This window comes from Crotalus tigris, unplaced genomic scaffold (genome assembly GCF_016545835.1).
Source record: "Crotalus tigris isolate CLP2741 ecotype Arizona unplaced genomic scaffold, ASM1654583v1 scf7180000024359.8030256, whole genome shotgun sequence".
Classification (NCBI taxonomy): Eukaryota; Metazoa; Chordata; class Lepidosauria; order Squamata; family Viperidae; genus Crotalus; species Crotalus tigris.
The window spans coordinates 7,345,348-7,362,940 of NW_024100528.1; the positions used below are offsets into that span (position 1 = coordinate 7,345,348).

At 32.7% G+C, this 17,593-nt stretch overlaps 1 protein-coding gene across 10 annotated transcripts in view; it reads right to left on the reverse strand.

Moving 5' to 3' along the window:
- Positions 1-17,593, reverse strand: part of NBEA (neurobeachin) — a 375,860-nt gene that overhangs the window by 206,264 nt on the left and 152,003 nt on the right. For all 10 annotated transcript variants that reach the window (XM_039327273.1, XM_039327274.1, XM_039327265.1 and 7 more), the window contains 2 exons: positions 12,715-12,779; positions 6,421-6,529 (listed from right to left, as the gene is read on the reverse strand). In XM_039327273.1, coding sequence (XP_039183207.1) covers positions 6,421-6,529; positions 12,715-12,779 — 174 coding nt within the window. The remainder of the gene's footprint in view (positions 1-6,420; positions 6,530-12,714; positions 12,780-17,593) is intronic.

Below are 17,593 nucleotides of genomic sequence, written 5' to 3' on the forward strand. Positions count from 1 at the left end.
AAAGCCCTTAAAATCTTCCTTGCATTGTACCAGCTGCATATCTGAGGTTATGTTTCTTCCAGAAATTTTAATCCCAGTTTTTATATCTTTTATTTCAGCATTTTTCATGATATATTCTACAGATAAATTAAATGGATAAGGTTAGGATAAGGTTATCCAATTTAGAAGCATTTAGTGGCTCCACATTCCACTTGAGCTATTATTTCCTGGTCTTCATAACAATTTTTCAGTACACCCATATTTTAAAGAAATAATTACAATTGGACTACATTGTCAGATGCTACGTATGATCAACAAAGCAAAAACATAGGTAGTCCTTGACTTACAACAGTTCATCTGGTGACTATCTGAAGTTCCATCACTGCAAAAAAAAAAAAACCTATGACCATTTTTCACACTTACAGTAGTGGCCAGAATTGTGGAAACCTTTTGGGAAAAGTGTACAGTAGAAATGCCACCTTTGGTTAAGTTTCCACCATTTTTTTCTTCTACTTTTTTTATAAATGTAGCCTTGTTCACTTAATAATACTATTTTACATCACTTTCTGGGCAACCAGTCAACTGTTGGCCCCATTATTTTAATTTTATTACGTTTTACAAGCTCGCTAAATGAAAGAACCCCCCCCAACCAACTTGATAGCGATCATATAACACACTGACAAATGTCCTCCTCTCAGCTTCAATACATTGTAACATCAATAACTGAATCCTACTGTGATTTGAATGGCTCATTGCCAAAAAAAGATGACAACTGATTGGCTCTCTAAACACTCATGCTCATTGGCTACAATCAGATGAAGGAAAGCTACCTGATATCAACGTAAGCAAGTTGTATTTCCTTTTTCTGGTTATTTGGCTATAACTTTTCATAGAATACAATACAGATAATTGAAGAAACTATGCTGCATTACATTCTTGATTAAATTATCTTTCCATTGATATATAATTTTATGGTACTACTCCCAAAAAAGTGGTATTATTAGCGATCAAACCTCAAAAATACACTTTTTCCAAAAGGTTTACACAATTTTGGCCACTGTTGTACAACCATTGCAGTATCCCCATTGTCATGTGATCCAAATTTGGATGCTTGGCAACTGGTTCACATTTATGATGGTTGCAGTGTCCAGGATCATGTGATCACCTTTTGTGACATTCTGACAAGCAAAGTCAATGGGGAAGACAGATTCACTTGACAACCATGTTACTAACTTAATAATTACAGTGATTCATTTAAGAACTGTGGCAAGAAAGGTCATAAAATGGGGTAAAATACACTTAAAAACTGTCTCACTTAGGAACATAAATTTTGGGCTCAATTATGGTCATAAGTCAAGTACTTGTTTTTTTTAGAACTTCTTTGCCTTTCCTATAACTTCTAAATGTTAGCAATATCCATGTCTCTTTTGAATCAAACTTATATATCTATCAGTTCTGTTCCCAATATTGTTAAAGTCTGGACTTCACATCTTAAGTATTATGTTACTAACATGTAAAATAAGTGCATTCATTCAGTAGTTTGAATATTCTTTAGTCTTGACCACATATTGGAATTAGATTATAAATAGATCTTGGCCACAGCTGTAATTATTTTTGTACCTGCTTATCAATCATGTGTAGCAGTTTAACTGCACTATCCTGTTAGACTTTTAAGCAGTTGTGCTAGTATTTCATCAATTACTGCAGCTTTGTGGATAACACTGATATGAATTAACATTATAATATATAGAGTTGCAAACAGGGTGAACAAATTGTATTGTAGGTGACAGAAGTAAATCTTGATATAATTTAAAAGATATTTTGCCATTAAATTTCAAATCTATAGAAGAATGAATTGTACTCAATAGACATGTGAGAATTTGAAGGGGGGAAATGGGGGCATAAAGGAAGAGGTGATAGAAAGAAAAGGGATTATTGTCAGCATATGAGAGAATGTGTCTTGAAGCATTCCCCATCTGTTTGATATCATTTGGGACTGTATTCATAATAATTTGGAGTTTATCTTATTGTCTAATATGAAAAGGCATAAAAACTGCATGTATGCACAATGTAAAATCATTGCACATTTCTCCATCAGGATAGGCATATATTTTAGTTAAATGTATTTTAAGACCATAGACATTAAGGGGTTAATTAATTTTTCAATTTACCTATTTGTAGAAAGAAACACCAATTAGTACAATAGTACTGTTCAGTAATGAGGATAATATTTCATCAGCTTATTGGACAGTTAAATCAAATTTTCCTTTTTCATTCTGAGCAATTATAGAAGTTAACAGAATGAATGGATATTAACTGTGAAATAGGCTTTTTAGAAAAAAATGGACTAATGATGAAATAAAGTTTTCTTATCTTTCTTATATTAAAGAAGAATTACATATTGTTTCACTGTTTTGAAATACGGGAGGGGGAACAGGATATTCTAATGATGACAATGGGTAAGCAGCTCTAAATCTATGCTATTTTATTCTATTTTATCTTTCAACTTGCTATTTTAATTTTTTTTATATTGATATTTCTTTATATTTATGCTTATATTTCTAATTACAACTGTTGCAGCATCCCTGCAACCATGTGGTCAAAATTCTGCGGATCAAAATTCTATACTGTGGCTGGGCTTTTTTGTTGCGAAGGGAAAAAAAATAGCCAAAAGCAGGCTCAGAGCCATGGTGCCCAAAAAAGACCATTTGTGCCATGCTTCTACATCGGGCTGGAGCTGGACTGGTGGCACAATAGGGCTTTTTGGTTCCCCATAGTTCTCTGGGGCTGCTTTTGCAGTTGCAGCTTCCCTGGGCATAGCAAACAGTCCCAGAGTTTCATGATTCTGGGGTTCCTTACTGCCTTACAAGGAAGGGTACAGGGCAGCAAAAAAGGCAGAGATAAGGGGAGATAGGCAGGTGGGAGACAGTTCTCTTTCCTTACTGAGGCTTTTGCTGGGATAGACCAAGAATGGTTTGGATTGGGAGGGTAATCGCTTAATAACTCATGATTCTCAGTTAACAATAGCTTAGTGATGGAAATTCCCATTCCAGTTGTGGCCTTTGAAATGAGATCTACAGGCAGAAATGAAAAGTTTACAGCTTGTAGAACTTTCTTCTTCCCTGATAGAGGATAATCTCCCTCCCAAGAAGGCTGCTGTTTGTTCAGCAGCTGCATTGCTTGTGCAACAAGCAGATAACATGATATTAATAAATTCAATTTATAATTCAATCTTTTCACTTTACCAAAGGAGCACAGCAGCACCCAATCTATATTAAGGCTTATGAACAACTACTTTCCAGTAGCCAGCTAGGACCGTTCATTTCCTTTACTCCTCTTGAAAGGGTCCAATCTAAATTCCTAAGGACTATATTCTAGGTAGCCCTTGTGTTCCAAATGTTGTTTTCAAGAGGGAGATGTTCATGTCCTGCCTTGGCCATGAAAGCCAACTGATTGATTTTGAGCCACTCTCTCTCTCTCAGTCCAACCCACCTTACAGGCTCTTGTGGGGAAAATAGGAGAAGGAAAGTGTATTGGATGTTTGCCATCTTGAGATATTTGTAAAAATAATAATAAAGGCAGGATATATATAGGATATATAGAGCCATGGTGGCGCAGTGATTAGAATGCAATACTATAGGCTAATTCTGTGGAGTGCCAGCAGTTCAATCCTGACCGTGTCAAGGTTGAGTCAGCCTTCCATCCTTTGGAGGTTGGTAAAATGAAGACCCAAATTGTTGGGGGAAATATGCTGACTCTGTAAACCACTTAGAAAAGGCTGTAAAGCACTATGAAGTGGTATATAAGTCTAAATGCTATTGCTATATAGTTATACCGTATAAACTGTTTTCAAATTCTGAAGAGCATTAGCTTTAGCATGGTTTAATGCTTTTCCACAGCAGTTTTGGGGGGTTAACATAAAATAGTACACTATCAACTGAGACTGTGTGCCTCTGGAGAAGAGGCTGTGGAAACTACAGCTCATATTCTACCATACAGGACTCTCTATAAAGACTCAAGGATGTGCCTTATAATTTCTAACCTGGTAAAACACCCAGACAATTCTGATCTTTTTTATGCTATTGTTATCAGATAAGTATGATTCAATCATCTTGAACATAGCTACATTTTGCCAGTAAAATTATTTAGACTTCTATGATCCATTCACAAACCTACCAATTTTAACATTTTACCTTGCTTTCTTTTTAATACAGACATATCAAACTTGCGACATCATGTGACATTGCACGATGTATCAAGACTTTTTCTCCATTGCTGGGAATGGGGTGGGCGCGGTTTTGGTGTGACCCATCCGGCCCATGGGCCAGCAGTTTGACATGCCTGTTTTAATGTGTTTTTGTTTGCAATACTGATCAGTGACCATAATAAAGATATTCATTTATTCTTTTAATTAAACTTCTGTAACTTTAGACAAGAATTCATAAATTGTTAACAAACTCACACTTTTCCATGTGTATCAAGATATTTAAGTATTCTGCTTTCAACAGACACTTTTCTGTGAGCAGTTGTTTTTTTTTTGTTTTTTTGAGGTCAAGAGATTGTGATGAGTGATTCGAAAGATTTGGTATTCACATAAAATTATATTTTTAATTTTATAAAAAGCTATTTTTATTTGTTATACAATAGTAATATTTTTAAAAGTTAAGGACTTAGATTTTTAAAGAAATCCATGCCTCAGAAATGTCTTTGTTTGCTTACTAGAAAATTGGCTTAAGATTTCCCCTTAAAGGAATTTGGTTAAATTCTAAATTGTGTTTGCTAACTGAAGCTGGAATCTAATTGAATATTCTCATTTTGTCTACGTTTCTGACATATCTTATTCTGCAATAAATTCTTCAAAGGGCAGATAACTCAATCTTCTACTGTCATCTTAAGTTTACTGCAGAATGCTGTGATAAATATCAAATGTTATTTACCACTGAAGCTGTATGAAACTTCAGTGTGACATACACTTAATTGCAAATGTGATCTTTAAAATTTAAAGTCAAAATATTTAGAATATGTTTGGTAAGATTCTATGTTTGGAAGGCAGTCTCTGTGCGTGTGTGTGTTTGTGTGTGTGTGTACATAAATAATATATACAGTACATATACATACATGAATAAAATGTAAGTCAAAGATCTGTTTTTAATTTGTGCCAAAAAAATAAAAGTAGCAAGATTGTCTGTCATATTAAAGGATTGACCATAAAGTCTAATTGATACTGTTCAGTTATTGATAGCATTGTAGCCAAATACTATTCTTGCTATGCCCTTGCTAAATATACTTGTTCCTTGTTGTTAATGTCCTAAGCAGTAAACAGAGGAATACTGGAAGTGTCCAATATCCATTTCAGTTTGCTAGTGTCTAAGATATCAATGTGTACTCAATTCATTTCACCTTTTACCATGTTGAACTTTCTCAAGTTTATGCTTATATTGTAATTCTATCATTGCAGCTTTGGGTTTCTTTTCCTGCATGGAAACCTCAGCAACTAGACATCTGGAAGACTTTAAACTAGCCACATCATAAACACCATTATATTCCAAAAGGACCTCAGCTTTTTTTCAGTAGTAAGCTAGTCTATTAATGTGGTTTTCTTGGTAAAATATAGGAGCAATTTACCACTGCTTTTTCGCACATAGTATAAAATGATTCATTTTCTGTATGTTCCACTTCTAGTATTCTCCTATAAAACTGGTGCCCAATTTAGATGTGTACTTGCCTGCAGCAGGCAGCTAGGATGATCCTCATACCTTGTAGGACTCTGCTGAGAGTATGTAAGTATGTATGTGTACACACACACACACACACACACACACACACACACACACCTCCCACACACAATCACAATCACACCCACACACTGCTGAGTGTATGTATTCTCAGTATATACTCCTGGAATTCTCTGCTCATCCTTCCCAATAAAAAAATTCTATTCCCGCCTTAGCCATGAAAAACTAGCTGAGTGACTTTGGGCCAGTCACTTTCTCATAGCCCAAGTTATCTCCCGGAGTTGTTGTGGGGAGAATAGGAGAAGGAAGGTATGTTGGATATGTTCATCGCTTTGAGTTACTTGTAAAAATAATAAAGATAGGACACAAATAAATAAATAAAACATCCTTTACCACCATCAAAAACAGGAGAAATTTCAGACAATCCTAAGAATAAATTTTACATTTAAACTGTAATGGAATTGGTAATCCACATCAGCAATACCAGAACAACACTGTTACTTTTAAAAATGTGAATAAAGAAAATTCTAAATATAATACTATTTATTTCTATAGAGTTTAAATGAATATGTGTTATTTCTATTAAAAATGAATATAAATTTTGAGTGACAATAATCTAAGTTTTCCTTTCAAAATATATTTCTCAGATATAAAAATATATTTCTCAGATACAGAAATTCAGGGTTTTAACAACTGCGAGGCTTACCTCAAATTCTGCATGTTTGTGTACATCTTCAGCTCTTTGTCTGTTCAAAATAAACTCTGCCTCATTTGCAACTCTTACAATGTGATCCTTCATTGCATGACACAATAATCTAGAGGAAAAAGTGAATTGATCTCAGACATGATACAATTTTATTAAAGAATGATAGACATTAAATTAATCACCAATCCATTTTCATACATTAAGAGAAAAATAATGAATTATTTGCTTGGTCAAAACAACTAAAGTTGCTCTGAAGCAATTTTTATCCACATCCTAATGGCCTAATAAGTTTATAAGGTTGGGTTTTTTTGCAATTATTAACTCAAGAAAGCAACCAATGTACCCTGGGTTTGTAAAATAGCACGCAGCAATGAAAATGGCCCATTAGTGTATTGCTTGACCCTGATCAAGATATCTCCCCTCCCCCAATTTTACTTTTTAGGATAATATCGATAAAAAGAATATGAAAAGCAAAGCTTCTTTATGAAAATAAACTGCATTATCAGCAATGCATTTGGGTTCTACTGAGATCCAAGCAACATTTGTAGATGTTGGCTGGCTGAAATCCAGTACTTTTCTAAGTGGCCACATCAGTCATGATAACCATTATGTGAGAGTCCCCAAAAGACACTCTCAAAGTTCTAAACATTCCCAATAACTCAAAAGATCACTGCTTTACTTTCCTAGCTTAAATCCAGGCTCATTAGAGACAAATTGAGCTGTAAAAACTTTGTGAAAAGTCCACATAAAAAGCATAATCTAATCAATGAATGATTATTCTTTATTTTTTTAAACAAACTATTACTTAGTTGACAAATACGAGTTAATATTATAGTATGTCTGATCTAAATGAATACAATAAACATGTTATCACAGGTTTCAGCAGATTTTAAACAATAACTCTTTTAGAGGTCTTATTTTTATATTGCTCCTTCAAATGCAAATAGTTTTGGAAATTCTTCTTTGTAGATTAAAAAAATATTCTCTACTTGGCGGTTTCTTCTTCATAAGGTATACTGACTATTACAATGAATCATATGAGCTCTTAATGGCTTGTTTCTGACTTCTCAGAAAGGCAAATCACTCAGTTGCATGTTTTCTTCATCAAGAAAAGATCTCAGATATGTTACAACCAAATTAGTTTTGACACATGAACTGTAACATGTCATCCAGAAATCTTTACAATAAAATACCTAGTTTTTAATGAATTTGATGATGTGGAACAATACTTATATCCAAATCATTTAATACAGTTTTGCAGACAGATTGAACTGATGATTTATTATTTATTTTCTTTAAAAAGAGGTGGCCGAAATCACACTGAACGTTTAAGAGATGGAGTGCCAAAGTAGGTGCACTTATTATATCACTTAAATATCATATATGTGACCAATTGGGGTCTTCTTTTTTTAAAAAAATGTAACCTAGATAAGATTCACCTTATTTTCGCTTATGGAATGTCTACATTTCAGTTTATGCAGTCATTTTCATGTCATGCGTTTCTAACTAAAAAAAACAACAAAAAATAAAACAAAAACAGGATCCTAGGTTTTCTGTAATTTTAATTGGAGAGGGATTAAAAAAATCACAAATAGAATTTCAAAGGTTGTATGTGACCTCAGGGATAGATTTCCCCTCTTTACTTTATAATGACATTTCAATCTGAGTGGCAGAAGGAAGGCAATGAACTTCTGTATACAGATTCTATACAAGAGTCATATAAAGTATACTTGATAGTCATCCATATGTCTAATACAGTCCATATAGTCCAATTAACTATTTATTATACAGATATATATGCCATCCAACTCACAATGATTCTGAGCAGCTAAAGTGATCAAATGTGAAAAAGACCTTCACAGAATTACTATGAATTTCAAACCCAGCCCCACAAAGAAATTTAGTACCAGGAACCTAGTTTCCTTCCTTAATCAAGCTGTTTGAGGTTCTCTTCAGATGGAAAAAATAAAAAAATAAAAGAACTGATTCTAAGTGTGAGGCTTGCAGTTTAAAAAGTAATTTTTCACTAAACATATGAATATTCTTTCTGGAAAGGGAAGGAATGAATGCTTTTAAATCTTAATTGAATTTGTGCAGTTTTCTGAATACCTGAGGTGTAATAAGCATGTCTTCAAGAATAACTTTATTCTTAGTCATGTGCTAATTCAGTCAATGTATTTCTCAGGTCCTAGGTTAATCAAGCTAAGCTAGTTTTGAATATTTATATTTTTGATTTTCCACATATCATCATTCTTTTATTATGTATTTTTGTTCTAGTGGGCTAAAGCCAATTAAGTCATGATCCAGACTTTGTTTTCTTTTTTGTGACTTTTAAACGTAGGTAACTACAATCTGCCAAGGCCCGCAAATGCACATTCACCCGTCTACTGTTTGGGTAATCTTATAAACTTAACCAAGCAGAATGAAGTGAAGAAAGAAATTGCTGTACTTCCTATCAAACTTTCCAAACAAACCTGTAGATATTATATATTTAGATATCAAAGTCTGAAATCACTGTATTTATAGTAGTATTGGTAGTTTCAGAAAGATAAAATTCCTGTAAACCAGACAGAATAGTTTTCTTGATGTTTCCCAGACAGAGCCAAAGTGCTAAATTTCCCAGTTATTTTCAAAATAACTGAGTATCTTGTGGTGTTGCAGTCATCCATTTGAGATATATATTTTTATTATATTGTAACTTAAATTGCATGTATCTGTGCTCTCCAATTACTTTCTAGATTAGCCCAACTGGGTATTTAGGAAAGGAAATCTTTTGATCTCTCTCTTAGGTCTGAAAGGAAGATTTCTGCCATGAAACTGGTGCTTTACCATTCTTACATCTTTTTATGTCTCCTTTTTACTTAGCAACTATTCTTTATTTTATATTTTGAATTGGATTACTCATTTGCCCATCTAAAATAATTAGATTTGTTGTATTTATTCCACAAAGAAATTATCTAAATTTGTTCTGCATTTTACCTGTGTTAACTGGTATTTAATTGGAAAATACCATATTTTTGGCAGCATTTAAAGATTATTCTATAAATTAGGATGTTTAAAGCCTGGTAACCAGAACAGGGAAACTAAGTCCCAAATAATGCTGACAGAATTTCTACTTTAAAATGCAGCAATAATTTTGATTATACATACTTGCAATTCTTTCCATGGACATTATAGCTCAGACAATTTCATCAGGTATGAATATTTTTCTATTTTGTTTTTTGTCTTCTACAGATGCCAGATGATTGCTGCTGCTGTTTCTGCTTCATTTTTTAGCTACTACCTCAAAAAGAAATGTTTTGCTTGAACTCAGTGCATAGGGAAAGGTACTACTTTTTGCTGATGAGAAAACACAGAGCAATTCCAATCCTGTACAGTGAAAGAAATTGCCTATGTTGTTTCAATTTCAAATAAAGCACTGCAGAGCCAGAAAAAGGCCAGTTTAATATGGAAGGATAAAAAAAGATAAATGCCAAGAATACAGATACCACACCTCAGCGATTCCCCTTTCAGTCAAAGAGTACTCTCTCCTTTGAAAGATGGAACAGGCAGGTCTTCAGAGCTTTCCTGAATTTATCCTGCTCAACAAATTACACATTACCTACTTGGCCTCTCACTCACTTCCCAGATGTTCCTCCAGTTCTTATCAGGGACAGAGATATCCCAAAAAACCAAAACCCTGAAATCTAGCCCTGGCTTTCATTTAGGCTCTCCCTCTCCCCAGAGTCTAAACCTGGTGACATCCCAGAGCTCTGAGTAAGGATCATTGAGTTTTGAGAAACTTCCATTTATATAGGATTGCATTGTAAGTAGTCCTTTACATTCTAACCATCCATACTGATTAGCATTACTTATCCGTTCATAAAAGCCTTAAGTTGTGAAACTCCACATCTTGCTCATACTCTCACACAGAAAGATTTGGATATGTGTTTTGGGTCAATGTGACTTTTGGTGACTACCAAGACAAATTTATACAGTTTTCTTGGCAAGGCTTTTTCAGAACTGGTTTGTCATTGCCCCTTTCCTAAGGTGGGGACTTGAATATCCAATTTCTAGCCTGATGCCTTAATCATTGAACCAAACTGGCTCTCATGATACACGGCAGTACCATTTTGAAACTGAAGATAGAGAGCAATTTTAAAATGGTATTGAGATTTGCATTAAAGAAATTGCATTATGCATATTGAACTTTGGAGACAAGTAAAATAGTTGTTTTTTATGCTAGCCATAGAAGTGATTTCATATTTAATTGTAAGTTTTAACCATCTATTTATTTCTGGCATTCTTTGTAATGACTTTTAATTTAATTGTATTCATATTTACTTATTTATTCAAAAAGATTTGTATAGCTGCCCACCTTTCATTAATTTTATTAAACACGCGGCTGAGAGTTGTGTTTTAATCTGGGTATTGTGTTTAATAATTTTTTTTTCAAGAATCATCATGAATTATGGAACTTCTTTCAGTATTTTAAAAACAAAAATGTAGTTCTCTAGTTCTCAAATTCTTTTGCACTGTTCTTCAATCCACAATTTAAAATTCAATCATAATTGTATAGTAATTATAAACAATTTTACAATCCATTAAGCTTGTTTTGTTTTAATTATAAAGCTCCTTTGTTAGATTCCTATAAATGATCTGCTTTATAATTTCAGGCTGTTCAAGGGAGCACTTTAATTCAAGTACACATTCATCAACTGTTTATGTCCTGTTAATTGTTGACAACAGCACAATTGCATTCTCTAGCTATGATTGATGAATAGCATTCAAACTTCACCTATTAAGAAGCATAATATTTATAATAATTTGCTTTTTTGAAGAGTAAAATAAAATTTAGGATAGAAGGAAGCATGAATTTTAACAATGTAGTGTACATAAGCAAGTGAGATATGTATCTATATCTAGATATCTATAGAGATGTATAGATATACAGTAGATGATATATATGCAGTAGTTATTGATATAAATATAGAGAGATATAAATATAGAGTGTATGTAGAAAAATCAGCAAAAGAAAGAATATTATTACTGTAATTATTGCTTGATCAGAAGAACACTATTAGCATTTTAAAGAAGGAATATAAAAATGAGATTTGTTCAGTGCATATAAAATTGTAGTTAAGTTTTCTAACATATATTCTATAGTCAGAAAAATATTTGTATAACAAATGTTAGAAACCTTTATATTTTAGGAACAAGAAAAACAGATTTCTTTTTTAATTAATGTACATTCTGTTCTGATGTCCAAATATTCTTAATCATATTAACCTCAGTTGTGGCTGCTGATTTCTACCACAAATATTACTACTTAAAACATATAGATATTAGCACAGGAAAGCTGTATTACATCTTCACTCAAAAATCAAATTAAAACATTTGCACAAAAAGATTATTCACATTTCCTTACAATTAAAATAAAATAAACGCATATCTCTTTCTGAGTGAATCGTGCAGAAATATTAGGGTACTAAATATACTATCAGAATTCTAGCATATTGTTTCATGAATTTGAATCTTATCATTTTATAATTGCAAATACTATTTTAACAGTTACAGAAAATAGAAAGCAGAGGTTTTTAGAAATTCTCAAAACAGCTGCTACCATTTGTTTCACTTGTACATATGATGCAAATAATATATTAGTGGAACAAATAAACAAAAATGCTGTAGATAATTACTAATATTTAAATAATTCTTATTAAGCTTAAAAAGGATAATTTTACTTTTTCCTTAATAGCAGCAACACTAGACTTATTATGTTGAGAGCATAATTGTCACAGTCTTATAAACAAAACTAACAGAACTAAACTGCATTCAGAATATTAACTCTTTCCATAATACCACAGCACACATAAAATTTCAATCTGATATTAAAGTACCTGAAAATAGTATTGGGAATTATGATAAAAATAGCACTTCCTCCTTACTGAATAAAAACACTATGAACAGAATGCTCCAAAGCAGATGGAGTGACAGATGGATTAGAGATTGGGTTACTCAGATTCTGTCTGAAAAAAAAAAAAGCTGTGTTGCCCTTGTAAGATGATGTGCAGTTCTCAGATAAATCTTATAACTATTGCATAGGTATTCTAAAAAAATAAACATAAGAGTTCATCGTTTCTACATTACACGTATAAACAAGTTGAGTATTTTTATGCCAAACATCTCTACTGTAAACCTGTCTAATTAAAATATTTCATTCTCTGGTATTTGTGTAGCAGATGGTGAAGATATTATTATCTAATGGAATTAAATGCAAAATGACTACTGGTTCAAAGATTTTAAATTAATTACCTTCCTTCATTGATGAGCTCAATAAAAGCAAGTCCAGCATTCTTCTGAATAGAATTTTGCCATTCCTAAAGGAGAGGAGGAAAAAAACCCACATTTTAGAAAGTGGAAATTCTTCTGAAAATGTAACTATTTTTATTAATTTAAAATATTCAGAACTTTGATTTACATTATTTTTTTCTAGCCACTATAGTTTATTGAAATGTAATGCAGTAATGTGCATTGTTCAAAGGCATCAGATATTTAAATCCAACATAATAGACCCACTTGTGAAATTTTCTTTTGATTATCACTACAAAACTTTGCTGCTGAATTTTCAAATAATAAAATTTTAAACCACATATTTTATAAATATTTTAGAAAACAAATACTTTTTAATGTTTTAATAGTTCAGTTTTGCATGAAATTCTAAAAACGATAAAATTACACTCTATTCAGTTTCCATAACCAGGCTTGACAGTAGATGGTGATCCTTTAAAAATTTAATCTCTTCGTCAGAACTTGATTAGACTTGGTAGAAGACTGTCAAATAAGACTTATTTAGATTATAGACTTTAATGCTGACAAAGGCAGGGCTTATATGTACAACTACGATCCAATATTTAAACTCTAAGCTTCCTGCCATCTTGATTTGATGAATATTTTGCTGGCTTCTTGCTGGTTTTGCAAAGCAGAGGAGAAATATCTAAGTATATGTTCTCTTTAAGAAACATATTTTTCTCCTTGACTACTTTCCTTTCTTACAAAAGTTTACAAGAAAACAATAACATATAGGGTAATTTAAATTATAGTTTAGTGCTATGAATCATTCTCTAGTGCAGTCAGTAGAGGTTTGCAAGCTATTCATGTCATTTGATCCCAACAAAGAGATGCCATATAGTTGGTACAAATAAGCCAACTAATCATACTTAAATTTAATCTAAATTTAAGCTGAGGATTCAGATAAAACCTAAATTGTGTTTAATTTAAAAATGGAATTGGAATGTTCTGATTTTCTTATAACCCCTGAGAGAAATGCATGAGAGTGGAACATACGTCAGCTTGGTTTATTTATAAACCAGTTCATAGAATTGTAGATATTGACATGACATCCTAAATCCTTCTAAATAACAAGGCTATGACAATAATTGCTCTTCACCTAGCTCTTTTTTAATGAAGACGTTAAAAACTCTTAAGATAATTGGTATTTCCAATGTTCTGAAGGTTTAATATAATACATAATAATATTATAATATAATAATAAGCCATAATATGGGTTTTTCTAACCATATTTTAATTAAAAGTATTTCAATAGATTTTGGGCATATTATGAACAACATTAGATCAATGTGATAATCTCAAATTCCTAAGGCAGAACATATAAAAGAGGATGTATTTTTTTTTGTTGAATTTAAAAACAAGCAAACAAAAAAGAATCTCAGACTGTCTCAACACCAACTCCAAGACTATTTCTGTTTGCAGAGATGGAATGATTACTATACGGTGGGCTAGAGAATATACCATTGGATTAAGAGGTAGTATTTTTTAAAAATATACATTTTATTGGTTTTTTTTAATTTTAACATCAAAGTGCTCAGGAAAACACCGTGGTGAAAGGGTAATCTATCATAACAAAACAAGTCATATATATATAACTAAAATTAATACCTTAAAAAAATTCCCCCCTCTATTTCCTCACATAATACAGCAAATTTAGTTTAATCTATTTCTTCTTAAAATTCAATCAATCCACAGAATCATCTACATAAATCACTCCTGCTTTTAAGCTCCACTAATTTCAATTAAAATATTCCAATTGATCTTAAACAAACATATTAATAAGATTTTGGGTATCCCTTCTAAACACATAATATTCCAAGAATAACATTCTAATATTTTCACATATATTCCATCTCTTAATTTGATACATCATACCCTTTCTTCTCTTATCATAGATCTCTCTAATTCTTCTGCTATTACAAAATAGTTTTCTATATAAAAGAGTAAAAAAAACAAAAAAGAGAATCATTTCGACCTGTTAAGTAAAATGTAACTCTCAACCAAATTAATTATTGTATCTAAGACAGACATATTATTACACCAATTATTATCTTACTGTTTTCATTTACTCAATTAGATTGTGCAATCAGTCCAAATTTCTAAAGCCTTTTTGACCCAATAATTAAAATTTTAAATCACATTTTTAAATCTAACTCTGGCTTTTTTTCTATACCAAGCTGGTTTCCGTAATGTCGCTTCTGTCATCAAATCTCAGTATTTGAGTACTAATGTTTATCAACAAATCAATCTGATCAAAATTTTCTTCCCCTTCTTCCAGTAGCATAGTATAGTCCATTTTATTCCATATTATAATTTCAGCTTGCTTATCCAAGTTGTCATAACTTTCAATCGATCGTGTCTGGCTGTCAATTCCTGTTAATTTTGGCAATGGGAGAACTTCACTTATAGTCATTTTTTAATCTTCAAAGTTCTCCATTTGTAGATAGATTTGTGAAATATCTGTAGTAGTTAGTTGATTTATAGAGTAGTTATTTAAGGTCTCAATCTGGGATTTTGGGTCCAGAATTTTTCCAAAGTTCAATTGATCAGTGAGTTCTTCCATCTCAAATTGTGTACACTGTTGCATATAAGCTTCTTCTTGGCCTGTAGATTGGTATTTTAAAATTTGGGGCTTAGCATGTGATTCTAGAAGATGGTCTTTAGTTTTTCTCCATGACTTCATCTCCTCTATCATTTCCAATATCAGTTTATAATCCAGTCCAGAATTCAATTGATCAGTAACTTCTTCTTCCCTCTCAGATTGTGTATACTGTTGCATATAGGCTTCTTCTTGGCCTATAGGTTGATCTTTTAAAGTTTGAGGCTCAGCTTGTGGTTCTGCAAAATAACCTTTAGTTTTTCTCCATAGCTTCATCTCCTCTGTCATTTCCAATATTTTTTCCAATATCAGCTCATAGTCAAGCTGTAGGTAAAAGTCTTCTATTTCCATAGTAAAAGAATCTTTTAAAGTTTTTGTGGAAACTATATTTATTAAGAGTCCATATACATCCGCCTCCACAATTTTTAAATCACAAACACAAATCACAGCTGTTTCCAAGCCTTTATCTTTTCTTCTTATTAATTCCAGAAGTAGTATTCTCCAAACACTATTTTTGCTACAAGATATCCTCAGTAAGCTATAGAAAGCTTTTCTTTGCACGTTAAAAGCCTTTATCTCATTAAGAATGACAACGAAAGAGACAGGAAAAAGCAAATATCTTCAGTATAGTAAGTAAAATAATGCTCTAAATTAGAAATCTTTGCAGGGATGCCCAATATCCAAAAGGTTCAAAATATAATGAGTACTATTTCTATAGTTTGGTTTAAAGTATTATTATTATTTTTTCCCCCAAACAGACAGAAACTGCTTTCTTAAAACAGGGAAGTCATCCAAAAAGCAAGCTCTTTGCAGGAAAAGTAGTTCAGAATAGAGAGAGGGAGGAAAGGTCTCACCCGGATTCACCATGGTGGTTCTTTATGCTTAGATGATTTTCTGACTTCAGCTAACACAGTGACGTGATTGGTCATTTTACTGACCGATCTTCTTTTCCATCGGCCCTATGGAGTTTGCTCTGACTGTAGGGGGAGCCGCCGCTCCACCTCAGGTGAGCAAAAACCTCCTCGATGGTGGTCGCCCCTCCAGGGCGATTTAAGACCCGCATAAGAGTCTACCGGTAGAGAGAAAGGCAGCCAATGAAGAGCAACAGCTCTTCGTGTGGCTGAAGCTGCCTGATCCGGAAGCGGAAGTCGATTAAGAGGTAGTATTTGATTCCATGTTTTTAACTAATCTGCTAACCTCTAATGACATTCCCAAAATATTTAAAATATGTCATTTACAACTGTTTTCTTTTCCCCACATCATCACTTAAAACGCAGTAAGGAACAAGTTACTAATAGATCAGGAGCCAGTTCCATCATTGCAATCCTCCTGACAGATAGGTTTATGTGAGTCCTGGCCTCATGAATAGCAGCTCCTTATCTGGGTTATTAGCATACTAAATATGTCAAAATAATTTCATGGTCATAAATATAGTCCAAGGTTAGAACCAAAAGCAAGTTCACTGACAGTGTCCAAAAAGCAAGTAAATAGGGAAGTCCAGATGCAAGTCACACTCAAATGTCACAAGAATTACAAATCCCACTTATATGGAACCAGCCAGCCAAGAGTTGAGAGGAATCAAGAAAATAATAGACTAGAAGTCTGGGGAAAAAAAGAACATATATTTTCAACAGTTCATACTTGATCTGCTATAGCCAGATTGTCTTAAAGTACTTTTTCCAAGGACTTTCTTGGTTTTGTTTTTTTTGTTTTTGTCCTTTGAAAATGTTTTGCTTCTCCAGGAACCTTTTCCTATTTCTCTCTCCCTTGTCCTAAACACTTATTGATAGGCCATAATATTGATGGATTATGCACAATGTTCCTGGCCAATGATAAAGCTATTCAGGCCACCACTTTTTGGACCTCAAATACTATATAATGTTACATAAGTCCTTTTAAATTCCTTCTGTTTTAATTTTTATATTTGTCATGTAGTTATTGAAAGTTTTCCTTATTTAGATTATTACACTAATTTTAAATATTATATTATATTTCTCGTTTTAATGTAAGATACTTTGAATTTGGAAAATAAATAATCTGTGTCTCCCTGTTTTACCCCCATTTAATGGTATTCTTGAGGTCTAGATATGGGAGACTTTTTGTCTGGATAGGGATGATGGAATCTGCAAATTCAGCATAGCTGCTGGGATCTGTAAGTATTACATACAGCTCTTGGGATGCCCACCATGGTTATTGGTTTCATATCCAGACAATTCTTGAAATACCATGATGAAAAAAAATGGG